The 26752-nt window shown below is 38.2% G+C and overlaps 1 protein-coding gene across 1 annotated transcript in view; it reads left to right on the top strand.

The window, feature by feature from the left end:
• Positions 1–2812: 2812 nt before the first annotated feature.
• dis3l (DIS3 like exosome 3'-5' exoribonuclease) overlaps positions 2813–26752 on the top strand; it is a 35199-nt gene continuing 11259 nt past the window's right edge. The window contains 11 exon segments of the mRNA XM_020922613.2: positions 2813–3035; positions 5556–5709; positions 6110–6238; positions 9882–10017; positions 20156–20323; positions 21430–21508; positions 22442–22621; positions 24408–24574; positions 24931–25092; positions 25201–25448; positions 25542–25634. Of these exon segments, the coding sequence (XP_020778272.2) occupies positions 2906–3035; positions 5556–5709; positions 6110–6238; positions 9882–10017; positions 20156–20323; positions 21430–21508; positions 22442–22621; positions 24408–24574; positions 24931–25092; positions 25201–25448; positions 25542–25634 (1646 nt within the window). The 5' untranslated portion in view covers positions 2813–2905.

Raw genomic sequence — 26752 nt, 5'->3', positions numbered from 1 at the left:
ATAAAAATGGTGAAGCCAAAATTGTAAAATGGACTGCACTACTTATTAGGCAGAGAAATTTGGCGTTTCGTTACTGCGGCCAAGATAATTACGATTAACGATAATACCACGATAACTATTAAATCTGCTGAAGACTGATGAATTAAAAATATTATGGATATGAATAATTTGAATAGGTTCCATATTTAAACAACTTTTATAAAATTGTACTTTTTTATTTATAGTCTGTGATATAATAATCTTAGTCAACTAGACAGACATCAACACAACAAATTAAACAATAAACACAAATAAAAACAATAATATTCAACTAAAATTACAACCAAAGATTAAACCACACTGTACTTTGTTATAAGTTGGAATATAACAAAATCATAATCCCTCGATACGATATTTTCACGATACGCATCTCACGGTTCGATATTTATTGCGATATTTAGTGCAGGCTTTAAAAAAAATTGTGAAAACGCCACTTTTTACTTTTTAAAATGCCTCGGAAAAGCCTTGAAAAACCTTTAGTACTGTTAAAATATGAAGAATTAAGATTTGAAAGTGCTTGATTACAGTTATCTCTTCACGTAGCAGCAGCAAAGGATCATGGTCTATGTAGTTCCTTGTGTTTTTTAGTAATTCAAAGTGGTTTACAGAATAAGAAAGACATTAAAACCACAAATAAAGACATAAAAACTATTAATTTAAGCAAAAAGGACTTGTAATTTGATATATTGTGATGACCCGCGATATTACTGTGAGACATTTGACGATACGATATCACGATATTAAGGTTATAGTCGCATTCCTAGTTGTAAGCGAAAACAACAGTGATCTAGAAGAGTCGTTTAAATGTTATTGGCCTATAAAATGTTGAAACCCAGCAGTTGGATCGGTGCATCTCTATTATATCCACCGGCACCGACCACGTCCCGCCGAATCGGAGCATTCACCCCCCCCCCTGGCCCCTCTCCAGATCGGCCGGGCTCACTCCGCTCAGGCCCCTATCAGCGGAGGATACTTGTGCCGTTAATTGCGTTTAGCCAAGTGCCAAGGTCGAGAGGGCCAAGATTGGGGATGAAAACTTTCCTGGATGTGATGGGACCCACTGCTGCTCAGTAAGTAAAAGCACCGGGCACAAGCCAAGCTGCACCAAGTAAATATATAATTAACCACCCCCAAAAGAATCACAGTGACTAAGACATTAATAAGAAGTGTGGTTTGAATATTAGAAAATGGATCTGTATGTGTGATTCACCAAAAGAAAGACTTGGTTTTCACGTTTGCCCGTATTAGGCTTATCAAAAGTATCAAAAATCAGATGGACCACTATGTAAACTATACCTGGATCACTGAGGGATTACATTAACATAAAAAAGTACTATGATTTAATCTTGAAAATCACATTCTATTGTCTAAATAAATAGTATCGGGATCGAGTATCGGGTCTATTCGAAACACAAGCCCATATCATATTTGCATTTGCCAGAATCTGAACTGTAAGTGAACAAAATTGGGAACTCGCTTTGGCAATATGGTGCAACATAAAGCAATGACTAATAAAAATGTAAAATATAAACTATGATCAAATACGCTGAGCTGAAATAAATAAAATTGGATAAATGCTTGCATAAAAATAAGCGAAACGGGGAGAACAATATTCCTACTACAGATCAATTTTAAGTTTATTTTATTTAGTAGTAAGCTATACTCAAGTCTATGTTAGGTAGACTACAGTAAAAATTATATTAATTATATTAGAATGTGTTTTTTTCCCCAAGATGTTTCTTTTCTTAAAGCTGTGCTGAAGCTGATCTTGTACTGCTGGTTTCAGTTTTTCTTATCCCAGTATTTTCACCAGAGTTACGTTCTACAATGACAAAATGCCCCTGTACAAAATGTGCTTGGGAGAATTAATCTGCATACCTGAAAAGCACCACAGACACTTTCAAAGCGCTTAGTTGGCAGAAAAAAAATTTAAATGTAAAAAAATAAAATAAAATCGTCCAAAAAGTGAGCTACTGAAGCAAGGTAGAATTTCTGATGCAAATTAAACACTGCAGATTTATGATAAAATATTAGAATGCATAATTTATCATAGTTTCTCAAGTAAAAAAAATCCACTTTGCGCAAATTAAATCGCCTCAAGCTTACCTTTCCGACGATGTCTCCTCACACCAAGTTCATACTCGTGGTTAAAAGACGTCTTCTGGTGTCAAAGGCCAGCGAATGCGTGGGTAAAACAGTATAAATCGGGTTATAATTGCTTTAAAAGTCCGTTTTTATGAGTAAGAGTAAAGTCCCGAGGATCCGTGGCCGCGTAGAGTCCAACTTGAGCCGTGAGAGCATCGCCTCTGAGCTGGAGCTGCTCCGCTGCAGCGTCTCTTCAGCCTCAGCCAAAGAGTCACAACACAACAAGAGGAGAAATGTCACCCACTGCTGCGTCGCTTTCAATACGTTTATACGATTTTATATTTATTTCTTATTTTTTATTTTTTATGCTTAGTTTAGTTAAGAGGCATGTTTATAAGGCTTTGGTATTTATTTTTTATTTTTGTATTTGGTAAATGTATTAATTTTTTTTTCCATTATTGCCAAAGAATAAGAAAAATCAAGAGAACTCAAAACGCAACATCAACCACAAAAGGAGTCAAAAAACTGTATCACTAATCAAATTAAAGCAATATAGTGTAGTGTTTTCCATGTAACAAATTTTATAATTCATGTGTACGCAATTAAAAGTGCTTTTTTCCCTTGTTTATAGTGATTTTTAATTAACTTCTGAGAGCGATGTCACGTCATCTCCGCACTTCCCGAAAGTTGTTTAGGTTAGCTAGTAGTGCGAAATGGTAGCAGCATGTTCCCGCGTTATGTTAAATCTACGGTGTTTTGTTGCTTTGTGTCAAACTGAAACATGATAAAAACGGAGAGGGTTCTGCATTTGAAGAGCAGCCGCGGGAGGAAGGTCCGTGTGGTCCGGGAGCATTATTTGAGGGAGCGGGTTCCGTGCTACAGCTCCCTGTGTCAGGCGGACTGTGACAACGGTAAAGAGCAAAACACTGCAGACAGCACCGACACATGTGGAATTATGGGAAGAAACGGGAATAAATATGACTGAAAAGAAAAGTGATGAGCTAACTGCAGACTTTGATTTAATCATTACGAAGTTTTTTTAGTTTGCAAAAGGATGGAAAGCTAACTTGCTATATTTTTGTTTCTTGATCTGGGTAAAGGTGACCAGATGTCCCTCACTGTTTAACCAGGACACTCCCAGTTTTGAGTCCTGTATCCCCTGTCCCAGCAGATTTATCCAAAACCAGTGATTTGTCCCAGTTTTATACAACAAATGTCCCAGGTAGAGATGGGTATCATTCAGTAGTTGCCGAAACGATACATACCTCGATACATAAGCCACGATACGGTGTATATCTCGATACAGTGAGCTTACGATTCGATAGGATTCAATACGATATACTTCAGATCGATTCGATAAAGTTCAATAAAAAATAAAGGCTAAATCGTGGCTGTGGTACTAAAAGTCTTTGTTAAACCACTTCTTGTGCAAAGTGAATATGAAACCAACCATTAATATGAAACCACACCCATTTTACTCATCAAAACAGTGAAAATGTTAAATGTATGTATGCATAAACGAGTCTCCTTCTGCACAAGCAGCAAAACTGTAGTGCTGTAACAAAATAATTGAGTAAAATATACCTAAAAATACTCTTGGCGATATATTGTTTGCCAGGCTGGCCTCTGCTCAGTTTCATTTCTCTCCAGCGACTAGGGAAGGAATCAAAATACAATAGACGGTTCGCAAAAAGGATTTAAAGTCGGAACAAAGAGAATGTTTGGTGAATTTTATCAAGGGGAAAGACGTTATTGTCCTTCTTCCTGTGGGATTTGTGAAAAGCTTAATATACTAGTTAGTCCGTTACCAGCGCATTATATACGTCACGAGTCACGACCAAATAGCAGCAGTTGGATAAATGATAAAAAGTACCCGCCTACCATCGAGCGAACAAAATCTAATGCTGTGAGGTCAGACGGTTTGTACGAAGTGAAACCGGCTGATGAATCAGGCTAACAAAACCGTAGCGTTGTAACAAAATAATTTAGTAAAATATACCAAAAATTACTCTTGTCGATATATTGATACAGCAGCCCTCGATATCAATAGTGTATCATCACATTAAACGATCGATATTTCAATATTTTTGTACACCCATAGTCCCAGGTGTCCCTATTTTTGACCAATTTGATCCCTGCCAACTGTAAAGAGAGACATACATTGTAATTTGTTTAGGTAAAATACAAAAAAGCTGCTTAAAAATGACTAAAACACAAAGAAAATATCACTATACTGACTCACTGTTAGTCATGAATGAGCTGAGCGCAGAACTGTTTTCCTTAATTACACATTCTCGTTTCACAATTTTATTATTACCAACCACCACCAAAAAAAGAGGGAATGTCCCAGTTGAAAAAGCTTGTGGTATAATAATGATAATCAACTTGGGGCTACAGATGTGGGAATCAAATAATCAAAATCATGTACATTTTAGTAGTAATTTAACTTAATTTCTATAAAGATGATATTGTATGGATATAATATTTTATGATTGCTCAGTTAATTATCTAGACCTTCCCATGTGGGCATTGGGAGCACCTCAATGTAACTACAAATCAAAAACTGGTGTGTTTGGTAATAATAAAAGGAAAGGAGAATTGTTATGCACTCGTTTCATTCATGACTAACATGTGAGTCATTATAGTCACATTTTCTTTGTGCTCATTTTTAAGCATCTTTTCTGTATTTTACCTAAACAAATGACAATGTATACCTCTCTTTACTGTCGGCAGGTATCAGATTGGTCAAAAATAGAGACACCTGGGACATTTCTTGTATGAAACCTTAACAAATCACTGGTTTTGGATAAGTCCGCTGGGACAGGGGAAACAGGGCTCAAAACTGGGACTGTCCCGGGTAAATATTGACGTCTGGTCACCCTACTACAGCCACAAAGTTGTAAAATTTTTCTGTAGAAGATTCTGTAGAAGATTGTAGAAGGATTCCTCTTCCAAATAAGGGTGGCACAGGGGTTAGCACTCACGCCTCGCAGCAAAAATGTTTCTGGGTTTGATTCCTGGGTCGTCTGGGCCTTTCTGTGTAGAGTTTGCATATTTCTCTGGGCATTCTGTTTTCGTCCATCAACTCTCATGCACCATAGGTAGAGCTGAGGTTGTCCTGACCAAGAGTAGCTCAAGATCGCAGAGATGGGTCCCTGAGTTGCATCCACTGGTCCTGGCAGTTTGCTCAGCGGCATTGAAGGATGGGTCAAATGCAGAGGACAAATATGGGGACAACATAGTGTATTTTAACCTAAAGTAGAAAGTACAAACAAAGTACAACTACTCTTTATTTCAGATTGTGTCATAGTTAGATCACTGTTTGATTTTGTTTTGTCATTTGCTCGCACTGCTGTAAGGACAATGTGGACAGGATTAATTCACTGGTTATGAACAAACCTAAAATGATGTTCCTCCTCTTTCTCTTTCAGAGGGTAAGGTGCTTCCTGGAGATCTGACCCATTACGTGATTCCTGATGTCGGGATCGTCCTGGACTTTCTGGAGATCCTGGAATTCAGAGAAATCCAGGGAATCATCTTCACACAGACGGCGTGTCAGGCTGTGCAGCACAACAAAGGAAGAAGGTAAGAGATATTAAAGAAGTATGCAAAATCGACTTTTAAGAGCTTTTGATCATTGTTATAGTTGTTTTCTCTCACCATTTACCCTCTCAAAGTTGTTTTTGGAGTCATTCATGCATTTTTGAGTGAACTTTATTATATTCAAGACATCAGCGCACAACCACTGCAGTTTTCCAGTTCAGAAGTCGGCGGGCTTGTTTTGCTTATGAAGTCGTTTTAGATCAATATTGAGATTTTAAAATTCACGAAACATAACATAATGATCCACAGGTGTCATAGATTATAACTATATAACAAACACAAACACAATAGGTCTGTTTTAAGGCTGTCCACTGTATGACAAAGCTACTGAGACTGCATTTGTAAAGTTTTAATTCTATATTTTGATTTTTCCATTGTCCAGGCAGTACAACCGTCTGCGTAACCTGCTGAAAGACCCTCGTCACGACTGTGTGCTGTTTGCCAATGAGTTCCAGGAGTATTCGTACTGCCCCCGAGAGAAAGGAGAGAGCCAGGAGAAATGGCAAACCAGGTCTGGGTTTGGTGGTCCTTCATTTTATTACATTATTGTGTTACATAGAATTTGATTTGAACAAACTATAAGCTGTATAAGATGACTTCAATGTGTAAAAATAATCAGATTATAACGATTTATATTAGAAATTGTTAAATTGTAAAGTTGGTTAGAGATTGAGAACTTGCAGGCACCACGCAAAACATTTACAACTTGACATTTAAAGGTGTATTTGCACGACTTTGTCTCCATGGAGATATTATTGTTTTGTTTGGAATGTTCCACGGTATGGCATTAAACATCTGTCTAGCATTTCATTCATTACGTGTGTTTCTATTGCTCAAAAATACAATAAATCCTTCTGTGTATAGAGTCGACTCTCCACAGATCTGACCTGTAATGTTGCGTAGTGCTGTTACCTGCTCGTCTCCTTCGTGACAGACAGGTTTAATCTGTACTGTGTAACATTCTAGACAAAGCAGTAACATTTCCATGGAGACAAAGATGTGATGGACCCTCCACTAGAAATGTTACGCAGTGCAGTTGTATTATGTAACTTTTCTTTCCAGGATGATTAGGTGTGTGTAAAAATATCGAAATATTAGGGATGTAATGATATCCAAATCTCCGGTATGATATTATCACGATATGCATCTCACGGTACGATATTTATTAAAATATTTTGGAGAGGACACTTTTTTGCTTTTAAAATACCTTAAGAAGATTTTGGTGTGAATCATTTTCGCCATAATACCAAGAATTCAAGTAAAAACACATCTCTTCGTGTCGTTTGCACTGAAATGGATCATGGGATATGTAGTTCCCGATGTTTATAAGCTGTTGCTAATATAAAACAATGCAGTTAAGCAAAGGAACTTGTAATTCGATATATTGTCAGACTTTTGACTATACAATAGCACGATATTTCAGTTATTGTTACATCCCTATGAAATATCGTATAATTTAAGGTGATGATACAGTATCGATATCGTGGGTTGCTGTATCAGTATATCGCCAAGAGCATTTTTTGGTTTATTTTACTGAATTATTTTGTTACAGTGCTACAGTTTTGTTGCTTGTTTAGAGGAAGGAAACTCATTTTTGCGACACATTTGACATTTTCACTGTTTTGAGGTTTTAAGTGTTTGTGTTTTACCGTATTTTCTGGGCTATAGGGCGCGCTCTTAAGCCTCCAACCCCATAAAAATGCGCCCCGCAATCCAGAGCGCCCTATACACGAATCCACTCGAGTGTCCCAGCACGACTTCAATAAACTACAAAGCCGCACCACCCAGAGTGCACGCAAACACGCGCAGACAGTATGAACGTAAATCTGTTGCAAAATGAGAGAGTGTGTACACTTGATTTGAGATGTGTAATGTGTAGAACAAAACTTTGAACTTGTAATTGCCTATTTTCATATACGTGTGTGTTGAATTTGCAGTCACGGTGAAAAAAAACACACGAGTGCTTGAAAAAAATGTATGCACTTGGAGATTGAAATTTTCACTTGTGGAAAATATTCACGCACACGGGAGAAAAAATATTAACAAATATATAGAACAAAACTAAAACAAAACAAATTTTTTTTCAAGCACTCTTATGTTTTTTTTTCATCATGACTGCAAATTCAACACACACATATATGAAAATAGGCAATTACAAGTTCAAAGTTTTGTTCTAAACATTCTCACATTATATTCTACAAGTTCTCAAATCAAGTGTACACGCTCTCTCATTTTGCAACAGATTTACCTTCATAGACAGCGACCATGCAGCGAAACACACCCACAGTCACACTCATCACTCCACGCCGATGAGGAACGGAACGGAGGAACGAACCGAAAAAGCGAGTGCAATGTGCCGCTTCTAGACACAACTGAACAACTGAGTCACTGCGAACACGCCGACAATCCAGCGGTCCCAGACAGCACCCTCCCTACACGCCACAACTGAACAAAGCCCAGAGTCACCGTGAACGCCACAAACAAACAAAACCACTCACCCATCCAACTGTTGTGTTTCCTTTAAAGTCCGGTGCGGTTTATTTGTGAAAAAAGTTCGAAAATAGACCATTTAATGACAGTGCGCCTTATAATCCAGAGCGCCCTATAGTGCAGAAAATACGGTATATGAACTTTGCACAAGAAGTGGTTTAACAAAGACTTTTAGTACCACAGACATGATTTTGCCATTATGTTTTATTGAACCATATCGAATTGATTTGAAATATATTGTAATGAATCGAAAGTTCACTGTATCGAGATATGTATCGTATCGTGGCTTATGTAACGTGTTGGCAACTTCTTAATAATACCCAGCCCTAATGGTGACTGTATTATTTTGCTTAGAACATATCCATCTTACTTATTTACTATTTACTATCTTCCTGTCTCTCTGTTGGCACATCAGGCAGAGCGCGTCCTTCTCCAACGGACCCTGTCCTTGGCTCTGATCTCCAGCTGTTTGTTTTCCCGCAGGCCTGTGTGTCCTGCCTCCCTGTTCTCTTTAGAGTTTCTTTGGGCCTTTCTTTCCGTCTTCCATTTGTCAGTGACCATCTCCAGAGCTGTAGGGGTCTCCTGTGGTTCTGCATCCTCATTACCTGTCCCCAATATGACCATCTTCTTTCACGATTTCGAGGATGCGTTTCATTTTGGGCTCTTTTAAGCAGTTGTTCTACTTGATTTTCACGACGAAATTTTCTCTGAAAGCTAGACAGGTGTTTTTCTAAGTCTTTTGCCATCTTCCATGTTTCAGAGGTATATAAAAGTGAAGTTACAGTGACCAGATGCCCCTATTTACCTAGAACAGTCTGAGTTTTGAGGCCTGTGTCCCCTGTCCCAGCAGATTTATCCAAAACCACAGATTTGTCCTAACCTGATTCATCAGCCGGTTTTACTTTGTAGAAACCGTCTGACCTCACAGTGTTAGAATTCGTTCGCTCGATGGTAGGTGGGTACTTTTTTATTTAACCAAGTCGCTGCTATTTGGTCATGACGTTTTTCCCAAATCCCGTAGGAAGAAGGGCAATAACGTCTTTCCCCTTGATGAAATTCACTGAACATTCTCTTTGTTCCGGCTTTAAATCCTCAATCTTAGGAATCATTGACAGCACTGAATATATGACCCTTCACTGATTGGCTGCCCGAACTTGCACTTCCGGGAATTTTTGCGAAACGTTTAGTGTATTTTGATTTCTGACCTAGTCACTGGAAATTTAGCGGAGGCATTAGGTGGCGCTACTCTAGCTAGATTTGTCCCAGTTTTACACAAGAAATGTCCCAGGTGTCCCTATTTTGACCACTTTGATACCCACCAACAGTAAAGATGGGCATATATGATGGATGATGATGATATATTGTCATTTATTTAGCTAAAATACAGAAAACTGAGCTTGAAAATGACCAGAACAAGTCACAAGTCCCTCAGATTATGATTGACCCACAAAGTAAGTTAAGAATGGACACCCTCTTTTCACAGTTTTATTTATACCAACTCATCCCAACTCGGGTGTGTCCCAGTTTTGAATTTTGAAAATCTGGAAATATCTTAACATAAACCTCAAAAAACATGCACTCTTAGGTTATGGACTGTTAAAATGCAGTCATCTCTAAAATATAAAGCCATGTTGTGTTTGTGACGTTGTTCCTCTGTGTCGTAGATGCGTGTACTCCGCCGCAGTCTGGTATTACAATCACCTGGCCGGGCTTAAGGACGTGGTGATGGTCACGGACGACTCGGAGGCTGTGGAGCAGTACAAAAGCCTCAACTCTGGGGTCTACGTCATCTCAATGCAGGTAACTACAAGACAAACTGAAAATAATAACCTCTGTGAAGTAAATGTATTGATACTTCGCAACATTCCCTGGGAGTGTGACGCTGTCTGTAGGCACTGTTCCATCAGAGACTTGTTAGACTTTAATCTGATCTTTATTTTAATGCAATCTGACCATAAAGAAACTGACTTAATTGAAAATAAAATAGGTGAGCTGATTTTGAACTGTTAAACAAGTCCCTCTCAAACATTATAGTCACAAGATCAGTGTTGCCAGTGTTGAGGAAAACAACCTTTTCCTCTCATGTTCTTTAGTTTCTGCTTAGATAAAAATTACACTTGAAACAGAAATAAAGTCCAAAAATAATTGACTTACTCCAATATTAGAAAGTCATACTTGTACAAGGAGTCTGTGCTGACATTCCCATGCAGAGACTCAAATGTTTTACGCCTGTACAATGACTTTTATACACAAACTATAGGCGAGTTTCAGCTGACGTCATTGTTATTAAAAGCCCGCGTTGCATGCTGGGAAATATTTTGGTCGGAGGCAAGAAACACGGTAGCGTCAAACACAGTGCGTAACCTCGCGTATTTATCCCCGATAATGGTAAATTCCTGCTGCATTATCAGATGCACAAATAGAAACACGGAAGAAGGAAAATGTCTTTTTCGTATTCTGAGTGAAAAGAACCGCTAACGGTGAATTAAACGGCTTTCAAACATTTGCAGAGCAAACGTAGAAGATCCTAACAAACCGTGGACTCCAACAAGTTCAACAACACATCGAGACTCTTGGAGGTTTTCATCTTTTCTGCTGTGAATGGCCCAGGAGTTTCCACCAAGTCATTGTGGATATCGCCAAAGTGAATATTTAGCCAGGTAGTTGGCGATTCTGACCAGAAATTTGGTTTGGTCCACCTTTTGTCGGGGTTGAAAAGGGTGATTTGGCGTCTATCGATGCTTATGACCAATTTCTGGTCAAATGGTCTTGGGTGCTCTGCCGTTAGAGTGGATAAATAACCGGGATCAATGCCCTTTACGTGCTTTCTCGCTCCGTCCGTCATGTTGAATTAGTGTTTCTTGCCGCCGACCAAAATAATTCCCAGCATGCAACGCGCGCTTTTGTCAACAATGAAACTCGCCTATAGTGGGAGGCTACTGCGGTTTAGACTTAGCGCCTCTTCGTTGGTGCACGGACCAGCCAGACCTTTTGGCACTTTGCACAGCCCAGTCAGACTCCATCCGGGGAATTATCTGGCTAACAAGTCATGACATCATCCCTATCAGTAGTTGTTGTCCTATTTAGTTAGTTTGCTGTTAGATAGATTGGAATATCCTGCATTTGTCTTGTATATCTATGAGTCTCACAGCTGTGATCAGAGCCCTTATCTTCAAACGACTTCAGTACAATAATTTATCCTAACACCAGATTGGGCGACTTTCGACAAGTTTGGGCTTTTTTTTGTTTGTTTTCACACCAGTCAACGTGATACACAGTAACGCAAGGAACAGGGACTTTCACTCCCGTCCAGTCTTATAGAAGTGCACTCCGGCCTGTGCACAAACGAATGGATGTCCGCTATGCTCAGACCTCCCTGACAGCTGTTGCAGAAATTCAGTTCTTTGACGTATGAGTAGGTAGGCTATCTGTTTGCCTGCTGTTTTTGCAGTAGCCTAGACCAGGCATGTCAAACTCAGGCCCGGGGACCAAATTTGGCCTGCGATATAATTATACTTGGCCGGCGAGATCATATCAAACATGTTTTAGAGCTGCCCGCCAGCTACAGATCAACTATAGAGACATTATTTATTTAAAATTTTGCTATTATTTTATATTTTGCTTGTTCTAGAGTCAGTGTTTAAGCAAAACTATTATTAAACATTTATTTTAGTAACAAAAGGTTTAACATTACATATCTCGAAAGGAGAGAAAATGTTCAGTAAATATTTAGTTTGGCCCACAGCTTATTCCCAATTTTTAAATTTTGGCCCTCTGTGAATTTGAGTTTGACACCCCTGGCCTAGACTATAGCCAACTATTGATTTTATTAATTTTTATGCATGATGAAAATGCTGTTCTACATTTTACCAAAGGTTTTACAGAACATGTTTCCTCAATCCTGGCAGCGTTTTTAAAAAGACTACAGATTAAATAACCTACAACTTTTTTATTAAAATATCAAATTTCCTTTTTTCTATGATAAATGAAAATGCTTTTCTACATTTAACATGTTTTCTCAATACTGGTAACGTTTTTAAAATTCCCAACAATAGATTACATACTGTACGTTGTTGAGCATTTTTTTTGCTGTGAAGAGGTCGGGTTTTCGAAAGTGATTGGACGGAAATCACTAAACCCAATCTGACAACACTGCACGAGATAACTAGCATTACAGTTTTTCACTCAATCTCACACTTATTGTTGAAAATCAAACTCTTAAACAGGACCCTGAATGCCTCTAATGATCACCCGCTCCTGAAAATGTCTTTTATGAACCCATTTTGTATTGTTTCTTGAGTATTCAGACAATCTAAACACTTCTTTTTGGGCAGTGTTTACTAATTTGTGCATTCTGTCTCCATGGTAACTGCTGGACATTCCATCAGATATACATAAGTGTAAACCCCCCAGTGCGATGTCACTGCAAAATATAGTTAAGATTCTTCAGAGTTTCTCATATATTCAGCTAAGACTATATGGGGACATAGGTAATCTTTATTTTAAGACATTAATTATTACAATTAGTTTGAGTAAAACTGTGATGTAGTGCCTCTCTTTAATATTTAAATGGTTCTTTAGATGGTTCAGTTAATTGTATGTGAAATTGTTAAACAAGCAAAAAGGATCATTTGTAATACCGGTCTATTGTTTGGCTTGTTTTTAGACTGTGAGGGAGAAAATTAGATCAGTCTCCTCCTCTATTAATGGAAAACACTGAATGCTTAACAGGCCTCTTAAACTGCCACACTGTAGTCATTATTCTTTCACTAAACTCCGGTGTAGAGCCGAACAAATTTGGAAAAAATATTGAACTGAAGCGCGCTTTTCATACACAATCTGAAGCGTTAAAGGTGCATTGTGTAACTTTTCTGGTGGAGGGTCCGTCACGTGCTTTTGAGATGCTATTGCTTTGTCTGGAATGTTCCACAGTATGGCATTAAACCTTTCTATCTTCATGGAGACCAAACCAAACAAAGTTACAGGTCAGGTCTGTGGAGAGGCGACCCCGCTCACAGTCAGAATGTCTGTTTTTCTGGGTATTTTTGAGCTCTAAAACCACCTAGAATTGAATAAATGTAAAGTAGAGCTGTTTAATGTCATACTGTGGAACATTCCAGGTAGAGTAATGATGTATCCATAGAAAAGTTACACAATACGCCTGTAACATTTGAGAGAAGACTGAAATACGAACTTCTAAAACTAAAACTAAAAACTCTAAAACTACTGCACATCACACCAGGTTTGTGAAGTTGTAGTGTACAGTTTTGTGTTTTTCAAGCTTTTTTTATATTTAAGAAGACATATTGTGCTTGAGTCTGCTATATTGTTATAATTTACAACACTAGTGGATTATTATGTTATTGCAATATTCATCTAAAATTAAGAAACAAGTCAGCTGATTTTCACGTTAGAAAACGTCACCATAAACGTCATCACAACAAAAAGACGACCCCTCCGATGGATAGCTGCATCCAGTCGAATTGAGAATGCCAGAACTGATGGTTAAATGACTTTTAATCTTTTGCTTGCCGTGTCATAGAACCAATGTAGGAGTTAGACAAGAACAAAATAACAGATATGATGACCATGTGATCGCCGTATCACTAGCTCATTACATTTTAACATTAATTCAATACGAATTACAAAAAGCTCAAATACACAATCACAAATAAAACAAAACTTGTTGCCCTGTCGACTGTTTTTATATTTACGTTTTTTATATAACTTTTAACCATTGTTTTTGTTTTTCACCGTTAAAGTTGCGGTGTTTACTTTGCGTCTTTTCTGTATACCAAGCAACATTTTTACCTTAACTTCCGCTCACACAGGAAGTCACCAAAATAAAAGCGTAACCTTACTATTAAATGCCATGGACTGTATGTTAACGTATATAAGAGCAAACTTGACCTTTGCACCAACCAACTATGAAAATAAGGGCCTGGAGCTTAAAAACGCAAAAATCTAAAACCACTCTCCAGAGTAAAAAAGCTGAATACGCTTCCGCCGTAACTTTTCCGTCTACACTGCCCAAGATGCAAAACTCTGGTCAGATCTGCTCACGTCACGTATGCGTTTACGTCACATACATCATCACCTAGCACAGGGGTGTCAAACTCAAATTCACAGAGGCCAAAATTAAAAACTGGAACAAAGTCGTGGGCCAAACTAAATATTTATTGAAAAACATCTACATGTTTTCTCTTTTTTCGAGATACATAATGTTAAACCTTTTCTTTTCTTATTAAAATAAATGTTTAATAATAGTTTTGCTTAAACATTGAATCCAGACCCAGCATAATATAAAATAATAACATTTTAAATAAATAATGTCTCTATAGTCTGTCTGTAGCTTTAATATATATTTGATATGATCTCGCGGGCCAAATATAATTATATTGTGGACCAAATTTTGCACCCGGGCCTGAGTTTGACATGTCTGACCTAGCATCACCGAGCCGCCTGGCATGCATACTCAATCGAATTCCACAAACTTTTGCGTCATCGTATGCACGCTCGTTTAAATGCGGACTAAAACTATCATCATATAAACGTAGCTTAAAACTGTAGAACGAAGTTAGTTCAGAGCAGCGGTGGTGGTGAACGCGAAAAACAAAGTGAACGAAAGTAAGTGATTAAAGATTACTCAAACGTGCACGATCACTCACATCACTCCAGATACAACTTCAAGAGGGTAAATGAGAACGAAAAACAACTATAATATGGTTAAAGGCTCTAAAACGTCGATTCTGCGTAATAAGTGCTTTAATGAAAAATTGCTGTGTGAACCTGGATAAATGTGAGCAGAGCTGGAAGGAATGAAAGACATCTAAAACCACTTCAGGCGCGTTTTTGACGAGGGAACAACGTTATAACGTGGTAGAAAAGCTTCCAAAAGTCAGTTTTCATTACAAATTAACAAAGGATGGCAGTTGCACACATTGTTCTTACCGCTGTCTGTGATTTCAGATTCAGCCTTTAGAAATCACATCTTGATTTTATGAGAGTCCCGGTCACAATTTCAATTTCATCACAGTTTTGTCAGTGTGTTTTTCGATTACATATTCTCATTGTAGATTCAATACTTTTTCGCATTATTATTTGAAATTAGTTCAGGACAAAACACTGAACAACTGGCTTCTTATTATCCCAAGTGTGTTGAGTGTTAAGTTTGCAAAAGGCTCTCTCCTTTGTTTGTGTTTATACATAATTTATCAGAGGATGGTCCTTAGTTTAATTCAGCGCTGTGGCCTGGATTGCTTAGACTGCTGAAATAATACTGTACTCTTATAATTGTATTACATTAGCATACTCCGCTTTAGGCTGAACCCCTATCTCTGCAGCGAGCGCTTTGACAGCAAATATACACCAGGTGAAAGGAGCTGACGGAAAAAAGGAAAATCTGAATTTTAAGTCCAAATTGTGAATATTGTGAATGTTGTTTTGAAGAAGTGCAAAATTTGAGTGGTTTATTACAAAAAATGAGCAGACACTGAAAATCAAAATGGGAAAAAAAAAGTGAAGGAAATTTACTTTAGATCAGTCTTTGCGATTTACCAATACATGCATCCCGAATTTCGGACTTCCGGGATGCGTCTATTGACGATCTTGTCAAGCCTTTTGAACCATATCGTTTTTGTTTCTGGTTCTGATACTGTCATATTTTAGTTTTGGGATTCGGACTTTGTAATTGTGTGGTTGTTGGAAGTGGAAAACGGGCTTCGGAAGTGAATGAATAGGCAATATTAAAGGAAAAAAGAATACAATGACTTCTAGATGAAGAAAACCAGGCCATTAAGTTAGTTTTTTTCAGATTTTGTCAGAGTTTTCCGGTTTTGTGACGTAAACGTGAATAGAGCCCATTGCGCACAGAGCCTGTTGTGTCTGTTCAAATTGCAATTTTGGTTTGTGCGATTAATCTGGCACCTAAAGTTACACTGTGTAACCTTTCCAGAGGGTGTGCCACCTGCTTATCTCCATGGAGAAGTAAATGCTTTGCCTAGAATGTTTTACAGTATGGCATTAAACATACGATAAAAACACCTATAAATGAATCAAGAAATATAGATGTGTTGAATGTCATGTTCTTAAAAGTATTGAAAATCAGATATTAATCGATGCTAAATAGTAATACTGAAACTAGATATTCATTTGAGCAGGTGTCGATACTAAAAAGTCACATTCACAGGACAGAAATTAACTTTTTGAATAGCTTTAGAATGATCTTGAGTTGTGTCAGAACAAGTATAAGACTAAGTTTACACTGAAACGAATCCGTGTATCACTGTATCGGAAACAATCTGCGTCCAGACATGTTGTTTCTGTGTCCGCAAGCTTTCCCTATCCACACAGCTTTGAGCACATTTGTTTACATTTTACAGAAACGAAACTTAAAACCGCATGGCTCATTTGCATAAATTGAGCGCTCAAAACACAGCTCGCTATTGTGCACTGATGTGGTTCAGCTTCTGTTGGACTAAAGGACACGACTCAGTGGATTAAATGTTTTTTTCTATGACAGAGGGATGTTCTGCTGATGGTGAGTCTGTTCTGTGTTTCTGTCGCTTTGGAGATGGTTCATGTGAAACCTTTCAGAGATTATACGTCTGCAGGTCGTACACACAGACCGTATAGATAAATGGACATATATTCTAGCCTCTTAGCGTTTTGGCAGTGAATTACTTCGCGGTGCATAGACCTACATCAGCGTATCAGTATTTTCAGGCGTCCACACAGCGCCTGATCAGATCTGTACTTAGATTAATTTGTGGGAGCTGATGACACCAGATCGTTCCGTCTCTGGAGCCGTTTTCAATCGGATAAGTGTGAACGAATACTGCATCCACAACGAAAACGACTCAAATACGAACATGGTTGGTGGATAATAATAAAACGAGTGAGTAATTAATTAATTAAGGAAAAAATTGTTGTCAGTATAGTCATATTTTCTTTGTGTTTTTGTCATTTTTAAACCACTTTGCTGTATTTTACCTTAACAAATGACAATGTATGCGTCTCTTTACCGTTAACAGGTTTCAAATTGGTCAAAAATAGGGACACCTGGGACATTTCTTGCATAAAACTGAGCCAAATCACTGGTTTAAAATCTGTATAAATCTGCTGGGACAGGAGACCACTGAGGGATTACACAGACATAAGACCACATGGAAATATAAAGTACTATGATTTCATGTTTTTTTATTATCATTGTGGTAATTGTGGCAAGTCTATTCCTTAGTACCGAAATCTAGTTGAAAATTTTAGTATAATGACAACACTACATTATTATTTTCAGTTATTTTAATTTATATTATGACTGGATAATTACAAAAATATCCAAAGTTAGAGCAGTCACCAACAAGGTATGTGATTGTAGATGTATTTCAGATTGGGTCAGGTATGTCTCTATATTATGAACGCGCGCCGTGTGTCCAGATAGAACCACGAGCGTCTGAGTTGTGACTCGGACACTTCTAAAGGCAAAATGAATTCGATATAAAATATTAACTACGCGCTTCATACTGTGCACCACTGGAGATATACGACGGGCTTATATTCACTGTATTCTGAACGACCAAAGACTTCCATTATAAAGCACATACAATATCTAGATTCTAATTTAACACTAAACTTAAAGCTGCACTGTGTAACATTTCAAGTGGAGGGGAGTGGAGTCACCGGCTTGTCTTGTGAAAATTTGTATTGCTAAAATGTTCCACAGTATGAACTTATCTATCTTGTAGCTATTAATTCAAGGCGTTTTTAGTTCCAAAAATCACATTGGCTTCTTTTTTTTGTGACATTTTGTGGAATATTTCACCTAAAAACTGTGAGGTGGGGTTAAATAAGTTTTCTTCTTTCCATTCCCTTTTGGGTAAATTTTTTGTTGTGGTTATTTCTGTTATGATTTCACTAATGTTATATGTTCCAATTGCCCAAAATAAATATATAAACAACAACAACAGCTACGACATATTGCCCTTTTAATGTAGCAGTATTATACAACATAATTTTTAGGGCTGGGTATCATTAAGACGTTGCCGATATGATACAGTGAGCTTTCGATTCAATATGTATTTCAAATCGATTCAATATGGTTCAATAAAATCATGGCTGTGATGCGAAAAGTCTTTGTTAAATCACTTCTTGTGCAAAGTGAATATGAAACATGCCAATTTTAATTATCAAAACAGTGAAAATGTCAAATGTGTCACATAAACAAGTTTCCTTCCTCTAAACAAGCAACAAAACTGTAGCGTTGTAATAAAATTATTTAGTAAAATATACCAAAAAATACTCTTGGCGATATATCAATACAGCAGCCCATGATATCGATACTTGTTAACAAAATAACCAAGATTTTAAAATGGTAAAACTAAAGTTGTGATTTATTTAGAAAGAATAGTAAGGTAAAACTAACAAAATAATGATATTTATACGAATTAAATTGCAAAATGTATAACTAAAAGTAGGCTATCCAAAACAGGGTATACAAAATGAAACAGAAAAACAAAACCAGTCTAAGTCACAAGGACTCTAGTGTCTCAACAAAATACACCACGAGAGACACAAAGGTAACAGGCAAGTCCACAGACAGAACAGCTGCCCTGAGTGGAAGGGGGCGGGTTCTTTTATAGGGCCGGTCCTCCGGATGTAGGCCCAGGACTGGCCAGGTGTCACTGCTTTCACCAATCAGCAGGAGGGGCTCCAGGTGCCATCTTACATTGAATCCTCCAATCACAGTCATCTGTAGTTGGAGGCTTGCACGCATGTATATAGCTATAGGAGGAGCTAGTATCATCACTAGGGGTGTGCAAAAATATCAGAATATCGACATATCGTATCATTTAATGTGATGATACAGTATCGATATCGTTGGCTGCTGTATCGATATTTCACCAAGAGTATTTTTAGGTGTGTTTTACTAAATTATTTTGTTACAGTGCTACAGTTTTGTTGCTTGTGGAGTGAAAGGAAGCTCATTTATGCGACACATTTGACATTTTTGCTGTTTTGAGGATTAAAATGTTTGTGTTTCATATGAACTTTGCACAAGATGTAATTTAACAAAGCCTTTTAGTATCACAGCCACGATTTAGCCTTTATTTTTTTATTGAACCGTATCGAATCGATTTGAAATATATCATATCGAATCGAAAGTGCACTGTATCGAGATATGTATCGTATCGTGGCCTGTGTATCGAGGTATGCATCGTATCGGCAACTCCTTAATGATACCCAGCCCTAATCATCAAATTAAACGACACAATATATCAATATTTCGATATTTTTGCACACCTCTAATAATTATGCATTTTCTTAACTTGGAAATTGAAAAATGTGGGTATGCTTGTCAGAAAAATCCCAATTCAATATTTTCCCCTATTGTTCAGATCTACTATAAATTAAGTCTTTTCTCATGCTCTATTAAAGGTGCACTGTGTAATTTTTCAACCTGTTGTAACCTGTTTGTCTCCGTGGAAATGTTAATGCTTTGCTTTAAATCATCCACATTATGGCGTTTTCCATTTATTCAACTGCAGGTCTTATTTATTGCTTAAAAATTTAAATATCTTAAAAAAACATTAAATCTTACTGCGGGTGGGCTCGCCTCTCCATAAATCTAATCTGTAATGGAAATTCATGAGTTTATGGCCATACCGTGGAACATTCTTGGCACATCTCCATGGAGACGAGCAAGTTACACAGTGCACCTTTAATAGCACTATAATAACAACACTATTTACAGCCTTAAAGTGTTAAAATGTGTTTGTAATATTTTCTTTTTTAAGTTCATTCTATTTTTAGGTAAGGTTATAGAAAGATCTGTGCATACACTCCCTCTGCACTCCCTCTCCGCTGCTTTAAATTTTTTACATTAATTTAAAGTCTAAAAGTGCCAGACGGTAAAATTGAAATTTGCTCATGCATTTTTCAGGAATATCTGCATAACTTTTGGTCGGACGTGAGCGCCGCCCATGAACTGTACAGCTCCATCGTCCAGGCTGTGCAGGAGAGGGAGAGCGAGGGGTCGGAGCGGGAGTACCAGGAGCACCTGCCCGCCGAGATCCTGGAAGCCGGGATCAAGTCTGGGAGATACACGCAGGTACGGAATCTTGATTTTTACTATCTAAAAAAATGTAAAGTAGTTCATTTTAAACGTTTTGCAGTTATTATCAGTGTTGGAAAGGTGACTTTTAAATTGTATTCCCCTACAGATTACAGATTACACACCCCAAAATGTAGTTTGTAACGTAATCCATTAAATTACTTCAAGTGAGTAATGTAATCTGAATACTTTGGATTACTTGATTTGCTGTAGAGAAGCAAAGATGAGGAAATCTTCACATAAGATGTTTTGTGTGATAAAAGAAAATGAAAGGGCTTTACTTAACCGTATTAAAATATTATTGATAGAAGAGGAGGAGACATGGTCCGCGCAGCATGAGTTAGTCCTGTTAAATCCTGTTTTAGACCTGTTTTAGACCTAGTTTCGTCCTGGTTTAGTCCTGGTTTAGTCCTGTTAAATCCTGTGTTAGACCTGGTTTTGTCCTGGTTTAGTCCTGTTAAATCCTCTTTTAGACATGGTTTAGACCTGGTTTTAGTCCTGGTTTAGTCCTGGTTTAGTCTTGGTTTAGTCCTAGTTTAGACCTGGTTTTAGACCTGGGTTTAGACCTGGTTTAGTATCCGGCAATGAGTGGAATTAAAAAGTGGAAGTGGAAAAAAAAAGAAAAAAAAAAAAGGGGGGGGGGGTATAGCCCCAAATGTGAAAACAGGAAAATCCCGCCGTGTAATCCATTTATTTCAACAAAGTATCTGTAATCCAGTTACCACTCACTGAAACAGTAACTGTAACTGAATACAGTTACTCATAATTTGTACTCTGATTACGTAACTATGGGACATGTAATCTGTTACTCCCCAACACTGGTTATTGTGCATTCAGAACATCATAATTATTTTGAGTTTATGAGCACTTTTCAGAACTTTCAGAGACTGGATTTTAATTTTGCCGTGATTGCGTATAAGAAAACAACAACTAGAATGCTGACAGCGCACTTCTTGCTGATTATTTGACAATGAAACGCTGCTACTTAGATGCAAGCAGAACACAGCAGACTTATTTTGACCTCAAGAGCCGCTTATACAACAAAGTATCTGTACTGGGTCAGTAATAATAGCAGGTTTTTGTTTGACCGTTTTTGTTTTCAGGGTATTCTCAGCGTGAATAAGCACCGAGCCCAGCAGGAGGCGTTGGTCACCACACAGGGCTTCTCCAACAAGAGCACAGGTACAGCGCTATGCCTCATCAACGTGAAAATTCAGTGTTTTTTATTATACAAAATACAATTGAATATAAAAAGGAGGTTGAGAGAGAGGTTGAGAAGGGGGGTATTATGCAAAATGTACTGGAGATTTCCACCATGTTATGACTTTCTCTCATCAAAAACATACCTGAAGAGGTTTTAGATGTCGTCAATGCATGTTTGAGTAATCTAGTGATCTCTCCCAGGCCATATTCAGTACAGTCCACACAACAATTCTCCATAAATTTACAAAAGCAAGATACAAAACGAAGCACAGCAACTTGATAAACCTGATGCGATGTGCAGTAGTTTCATTAGTGGATGACTGTGTTGTGACAGCGCTCTGAAGGAGGAGTGACTTAGCGCAGAGAGCGAAGGGAGGGGAAACTCAGAATACCAAAAAACGAATTTGAAACTTATAAAACGTGTTAATACATACAGTAGCTTATAGAAATATAAATATGTTACGCCTCTTTGATTAAATTCATTGTGTAATTTTTCGGTTAGGGGTCCCTTATTGTCTTGTTGCCATGGATATGTCATTGCTCTGCCTGGAATATTCCACAGTATGACATTAAACAGCTCTACCTTACATTTATTCAATTACAGCTCAATTATAACTCAAAAATGCCTAGAAAAAGAGACATTCTGACTGTGAGCGGGGTCGCCTCTCCACACATCTGACCTGTAGCTTGATCTGGTTTGGTCTCCATGAAGATAGAAAGGCTTAATGCCATACTGGGAAACATTCCAGACAAAGCAGTAACATCTCCATGGAGAAAAGTCACACAATGTACTTTAACAACACAGCTTAGCCCTTAGCCTGTTAAAAGTTCTGCATATGAATCATGTTAATACACTAATGTTTTTAAAAATGAGCTAAATAAATAAACTTGACTTTTTTTTTTTCTTTTCAGACCAGAGCCGGGACGTTCTGGTGTTCGGGGGTAAGAATCGTAACCGGGCGGTGCACGGGGACAGCGTGGTGGTGGAGCTGCTGCCTCACAGTGAGTGGAGAGGAAGGGCCACAGCTCTGACCGAAGTCCAGGGAGAAGAGAAGGGCACGGACGACCAGAGCAGCCAACCTATGCCCACTGGTAAACAAAATATCATCTGTACTCTATGCAATGGGTTAAGAGTCTGTAATTAATTTGTGTCATGGTTTAGGTGTGAAAATGGCGAGAGTGACTAACGGAAAAACTGTTGGTTGTATTTCTATAATCAAGTGATTGCGATAAGTTCGATACAAAAAAAAACAAAAAACTTAATTGGTTTAATGGAGATTCAGTGCAACTCTATGCTCAAACACAGACACACACAGTGAATACACGGTTAAAAATCAGATACTAATTCATAGGGATGTAACAACAACCAAAATATTGTGATATCATATCGTCAAAGTTCTCACAATAATATCGTGGACCATCACAATATATCGAATTACAAGTTTCTTTGCTTAAATACATAGTTATGGTGCAGCAATAGCTAAAAAAAAAAAGACAGAGGGAACTACATAGACCATGATCCTTTGCTCCATTTCAGTGTAGACTACAAGAAGAAATAACAGTTCTAAACACTTTTAAGTCTTAGTTCTTTGGATTAAGTCTTGTCAAGGCATTTTAAGAGGACAAAGTTGTATGTTAACAGTTTTGTTTAGCCTCCACAAAATATCACAGTAAATATCATGCCATGAGATGTATATCATCAAAATATCATACTGAGAGAAAGAACAAAAATGTGGCTGTTTGCTGCAGGTGTTCCAATCAGTAGGAGCAAGTAGAGGGTGCTCTTGGAAAAAAGGATCAAAACTCAAACACAACGGACTCCAGGCACTTCAGAACAGTAGGAAAAGTTAACACATCGCATGAGGAAAAATATAGGCAAGGCAAGTTTATTTGTATAGTTAAAAGATATACTATAAAAAATATAGTTAAAAGGCCTTTATTTGAATGGCCAAAGCCAACATGTTTCGTATCATACTGAGAGATTTGGATATTGTTACATCCCTAGTCGTGAGCCTCCACACCATATCATGAGTTTTCCCACAATATCGCAATAAATATCACACCATGAGGTTCATACTGTGATGATATCGTTTCATGAGACTTGGATATCGTTACACCTCTACTAATTAATACTAAAACTAGTATCTAAACTGGATACTCATTTGAGCTGGTATTTATACTAAAAAATCACATTCACAGGACAGAAATGAACCTTTCCTGAACAGCTTTGGAATAATCTTGAGCTGTATCAAGTATAAGAGCACATAAATTATTATGCACCAGGGACGGACTGGGACTAAAAAACAGCCCTACCATGCCTACTGTCATCATTGTCACCTATGACATTTCTACTACTTTAAATCTGTTTTTTCCACACAGATATATTACACCGGCAAAAAGCTCTGTAAACTTTTTGCATTTTGCTGCTTCATTTGAAAGTGACTTAGCTCTTTAACCTTTTCCCATCCTCCTTTCTTCTTACGTTTTCTGTTCGACATCTTTGGCATGTGTTGAAACCAACAAGTAACCCACTCTTCTTTGTCGCCTTTTAAGCTTATGCAATTTATGCTTGACAAGTGGCCAAATTATCATATTAGCGCCCTTTGCTTTTAGTATGGCCGACAGCCAGTAGCCCAGACGGCCGTTCTGGACTTTTCCACTATGGAACCTACCTGGACCACTGAGAGATTACACAGATATAAGAACACATGGGAAATGAAAAGAAGTAATATTATTTTATGTTGAAAATCACATTATATTCACATTTGTGTTTTTAATTATCATTGTGGTATGTGAAATTTTAGTAATGAAATAGGAGTACTAGTCTTTGTTGAGTCCAGTTCTTTGTACATTGTCATATGTCCCTCCTCTTGTGCAGGTCGTGTGGTTGGGATCCTGCAGAGAAACTGGAGAGACTATGTGGTGACGTTTCCTCCTCGAGAGACTCAGAGTCAGAGCAGAAACTCCCAGAAGATCCTGACCGTGCCCTGGGATCACCGCATCCCCAAGATCCGCATCAGCACCCAGCAGGCCGACACGCTACAGGTCAGACGTTTATCTAACATCTGTCAAACTATGCTCAAATCCAGAAGGAAGAAGTACTCAATTTTGCATGTAAAAGTACAGATATAGGATCAAAAATGCTTGTGTTAAAGAAAAGCATTTCATTTACTCAAGTAGTTTTAAAAGTTTTAAAATATCACATACAAAACTTTGCTAAAAGTGCTGAAGAATCATTTACAAATGTACATCCAGAGTAAAAAAGAGCAGCCACTATCACAGAGTAGGAGATTGGGTTTTTGGTTTTTAAAAAATGTTCTAACTTTATGGACAAATAGGTCAGATGTACCTTGTTCTAAACTTGGATCCGTGCAGTTATATCAGCAGTTTTTCCTCTGTAGGATCACAGGGTGGTGGTGCGTATCGACTCATGGGACAGCACCTCTCTGTATCCAAACGGACACAGCGTCAGAGTCCTGGGCCGAGCCGGAGAACTGGAGACCGAGGTCCAGACCATCCTCATCGAGAACTGCATCAGTGTCCCTCCTTTCTCTGAGGCACAGGTCGGTTATGTGAACATGTTTAATCATATATACAAAGATACTAAGAACTGTGGCTGTAAGGAAATGCCATATCGTCCATGTTTAAGTACACCATCTTCTGTCCCTCAGCTGAGAGAGATGCCGGTGGTGTCCCCTGATCGGCCCTGGACCCCTGACCCGGAGCAGGTGAGCGCGCGCAGGGACCTGAGGCAGACTCACCTGGTGTTCAGCATCGACCCCAAAGGCTGTGAGGACGTGGACGACACTCTGTCTGTGCGGCGTCTGCCCGAGGGGGGGCTGGAGCTGGGGGTCCACATCGCAGACGTCACCCACTTCGTCAAAGAGGGGTCCCTGACCGACCAGGAGGCGCGCGCACGGTGAGAGGGGATATACGTGTGTATAAGTCACTATAGATTTATGAACAGAGATTTAATACAGTTTATGCTTTTTTCCTTTTCTGTGTCTCCCAGGGCGACCACGTATTACCTGGCGGACCGCAGATACGACATGCTTCCTGAGGTGCTGAGTGCAAACCTCTGCTCACTGCTCGGAGGAGTCGACAGGTGCGAATTTCTAACAGCTAAATTATTTATTTTAGAATGTATTCCATATCCTTACCTTTGCTGTATAAATGTGTTACTTTGACTAAGACATAATGGGCTCAGAATTTACCCAGCGGTAGCCTGATTCATCAGCTGGTTTCACTTCGTAGAAACCGTTTGACCCTGCAGCATTAGGATTTGTTTGCTCGACGGTAGGCAGGTACTTTTTTTGATTTAACCAATCACATGTAATGCGCCGCTAACGGGGCTAACTGATATATTAAGCTTTTCCCAAATCCTGTAGGAAGAAGGACAATAACATCTTTTCCCTTGATAAAATTCACCAAACATTTTCTTTGTTCCAACTTTAAATCCTCGATCTCGGGAATCGTTGACAACACTGAATATATGGTTCTTCGCTGATTGGCTGGTGATCGAACTCGCACTTCCAGGGTTTTTTCAAACATGTCACTCAGGTCCGGAGGGCAACTTTGGCCTGCAATATAATTATATTTGGCCCACGAGATCATATCAAATATACATTATTATTTACATTTTTGTTGTTATTTTATTTTCTGCTTGTTCTGGATTCAGTGCTTAAAGAAAAGTATTATTAAACATTTATTTTAATAAGAAAAGGTTTAACATTATATATCTCGAAAGAGAAGATAGAAAACATGTAGATGCTGTGGAAATTTTTCAATAAATATTTAGTTTGGCCCATGATTTAGTGCCAGTTTTAAATTTTGGCCCTTTGTGAATTTAAGTTTGACACTCCTGGTCTAGTGTTTTCTGATTCCTGACCTAGTCGCTGGAAAGAAATGAAATTGAGCAGAGTCACGAGGTGGCACCAGTCTGGATAACCCAGAGCAGTAGTAGCAGTTGAAGTTAGTCCTTTCAATTGATAAATATACTCTGAATCGAAAGGAATGAACAAGGGGCAGTGCGTGAGACTGTTTAAATGCACAATGTGGAGTGCAGTTTACCATATTTTTCGGGCTATTAGGTGCTCTGGATTATAAGGCGCACTGTCATTAAATGGTCTATTTTCGAACTTTTTTCACAAATAAACCGCACCGGACTTTAAATGAAACACAACAGTTGGATGGGTGAGTGGTTTTGTTTGTTTGTGGCGTTCA

This window comes from Boleophthalmus pectinirostris, unplaced genomic scaffold (genome assembly GCF_026225935.1).
Source record: "Boleophthalmus pectinirostris isolate CB_2022bp ecotype Guang Dong unplaced genomic scaffold, ASM2622593v1 HiC_scaffold_19, whole genome shotgun sequence".
NCBI classification, from domain to species: Eukaryota; Metazoa; Chordata; class Actinopteri; order Gobiiformes; family Gobiidae; genus Boleophthalmus; species Boleophthalmus pectinirostris.
Note: the sequence above shows the minus strand (reverse complement) of the source record. Positions and strands in the feature narration are given on the sequence as shown.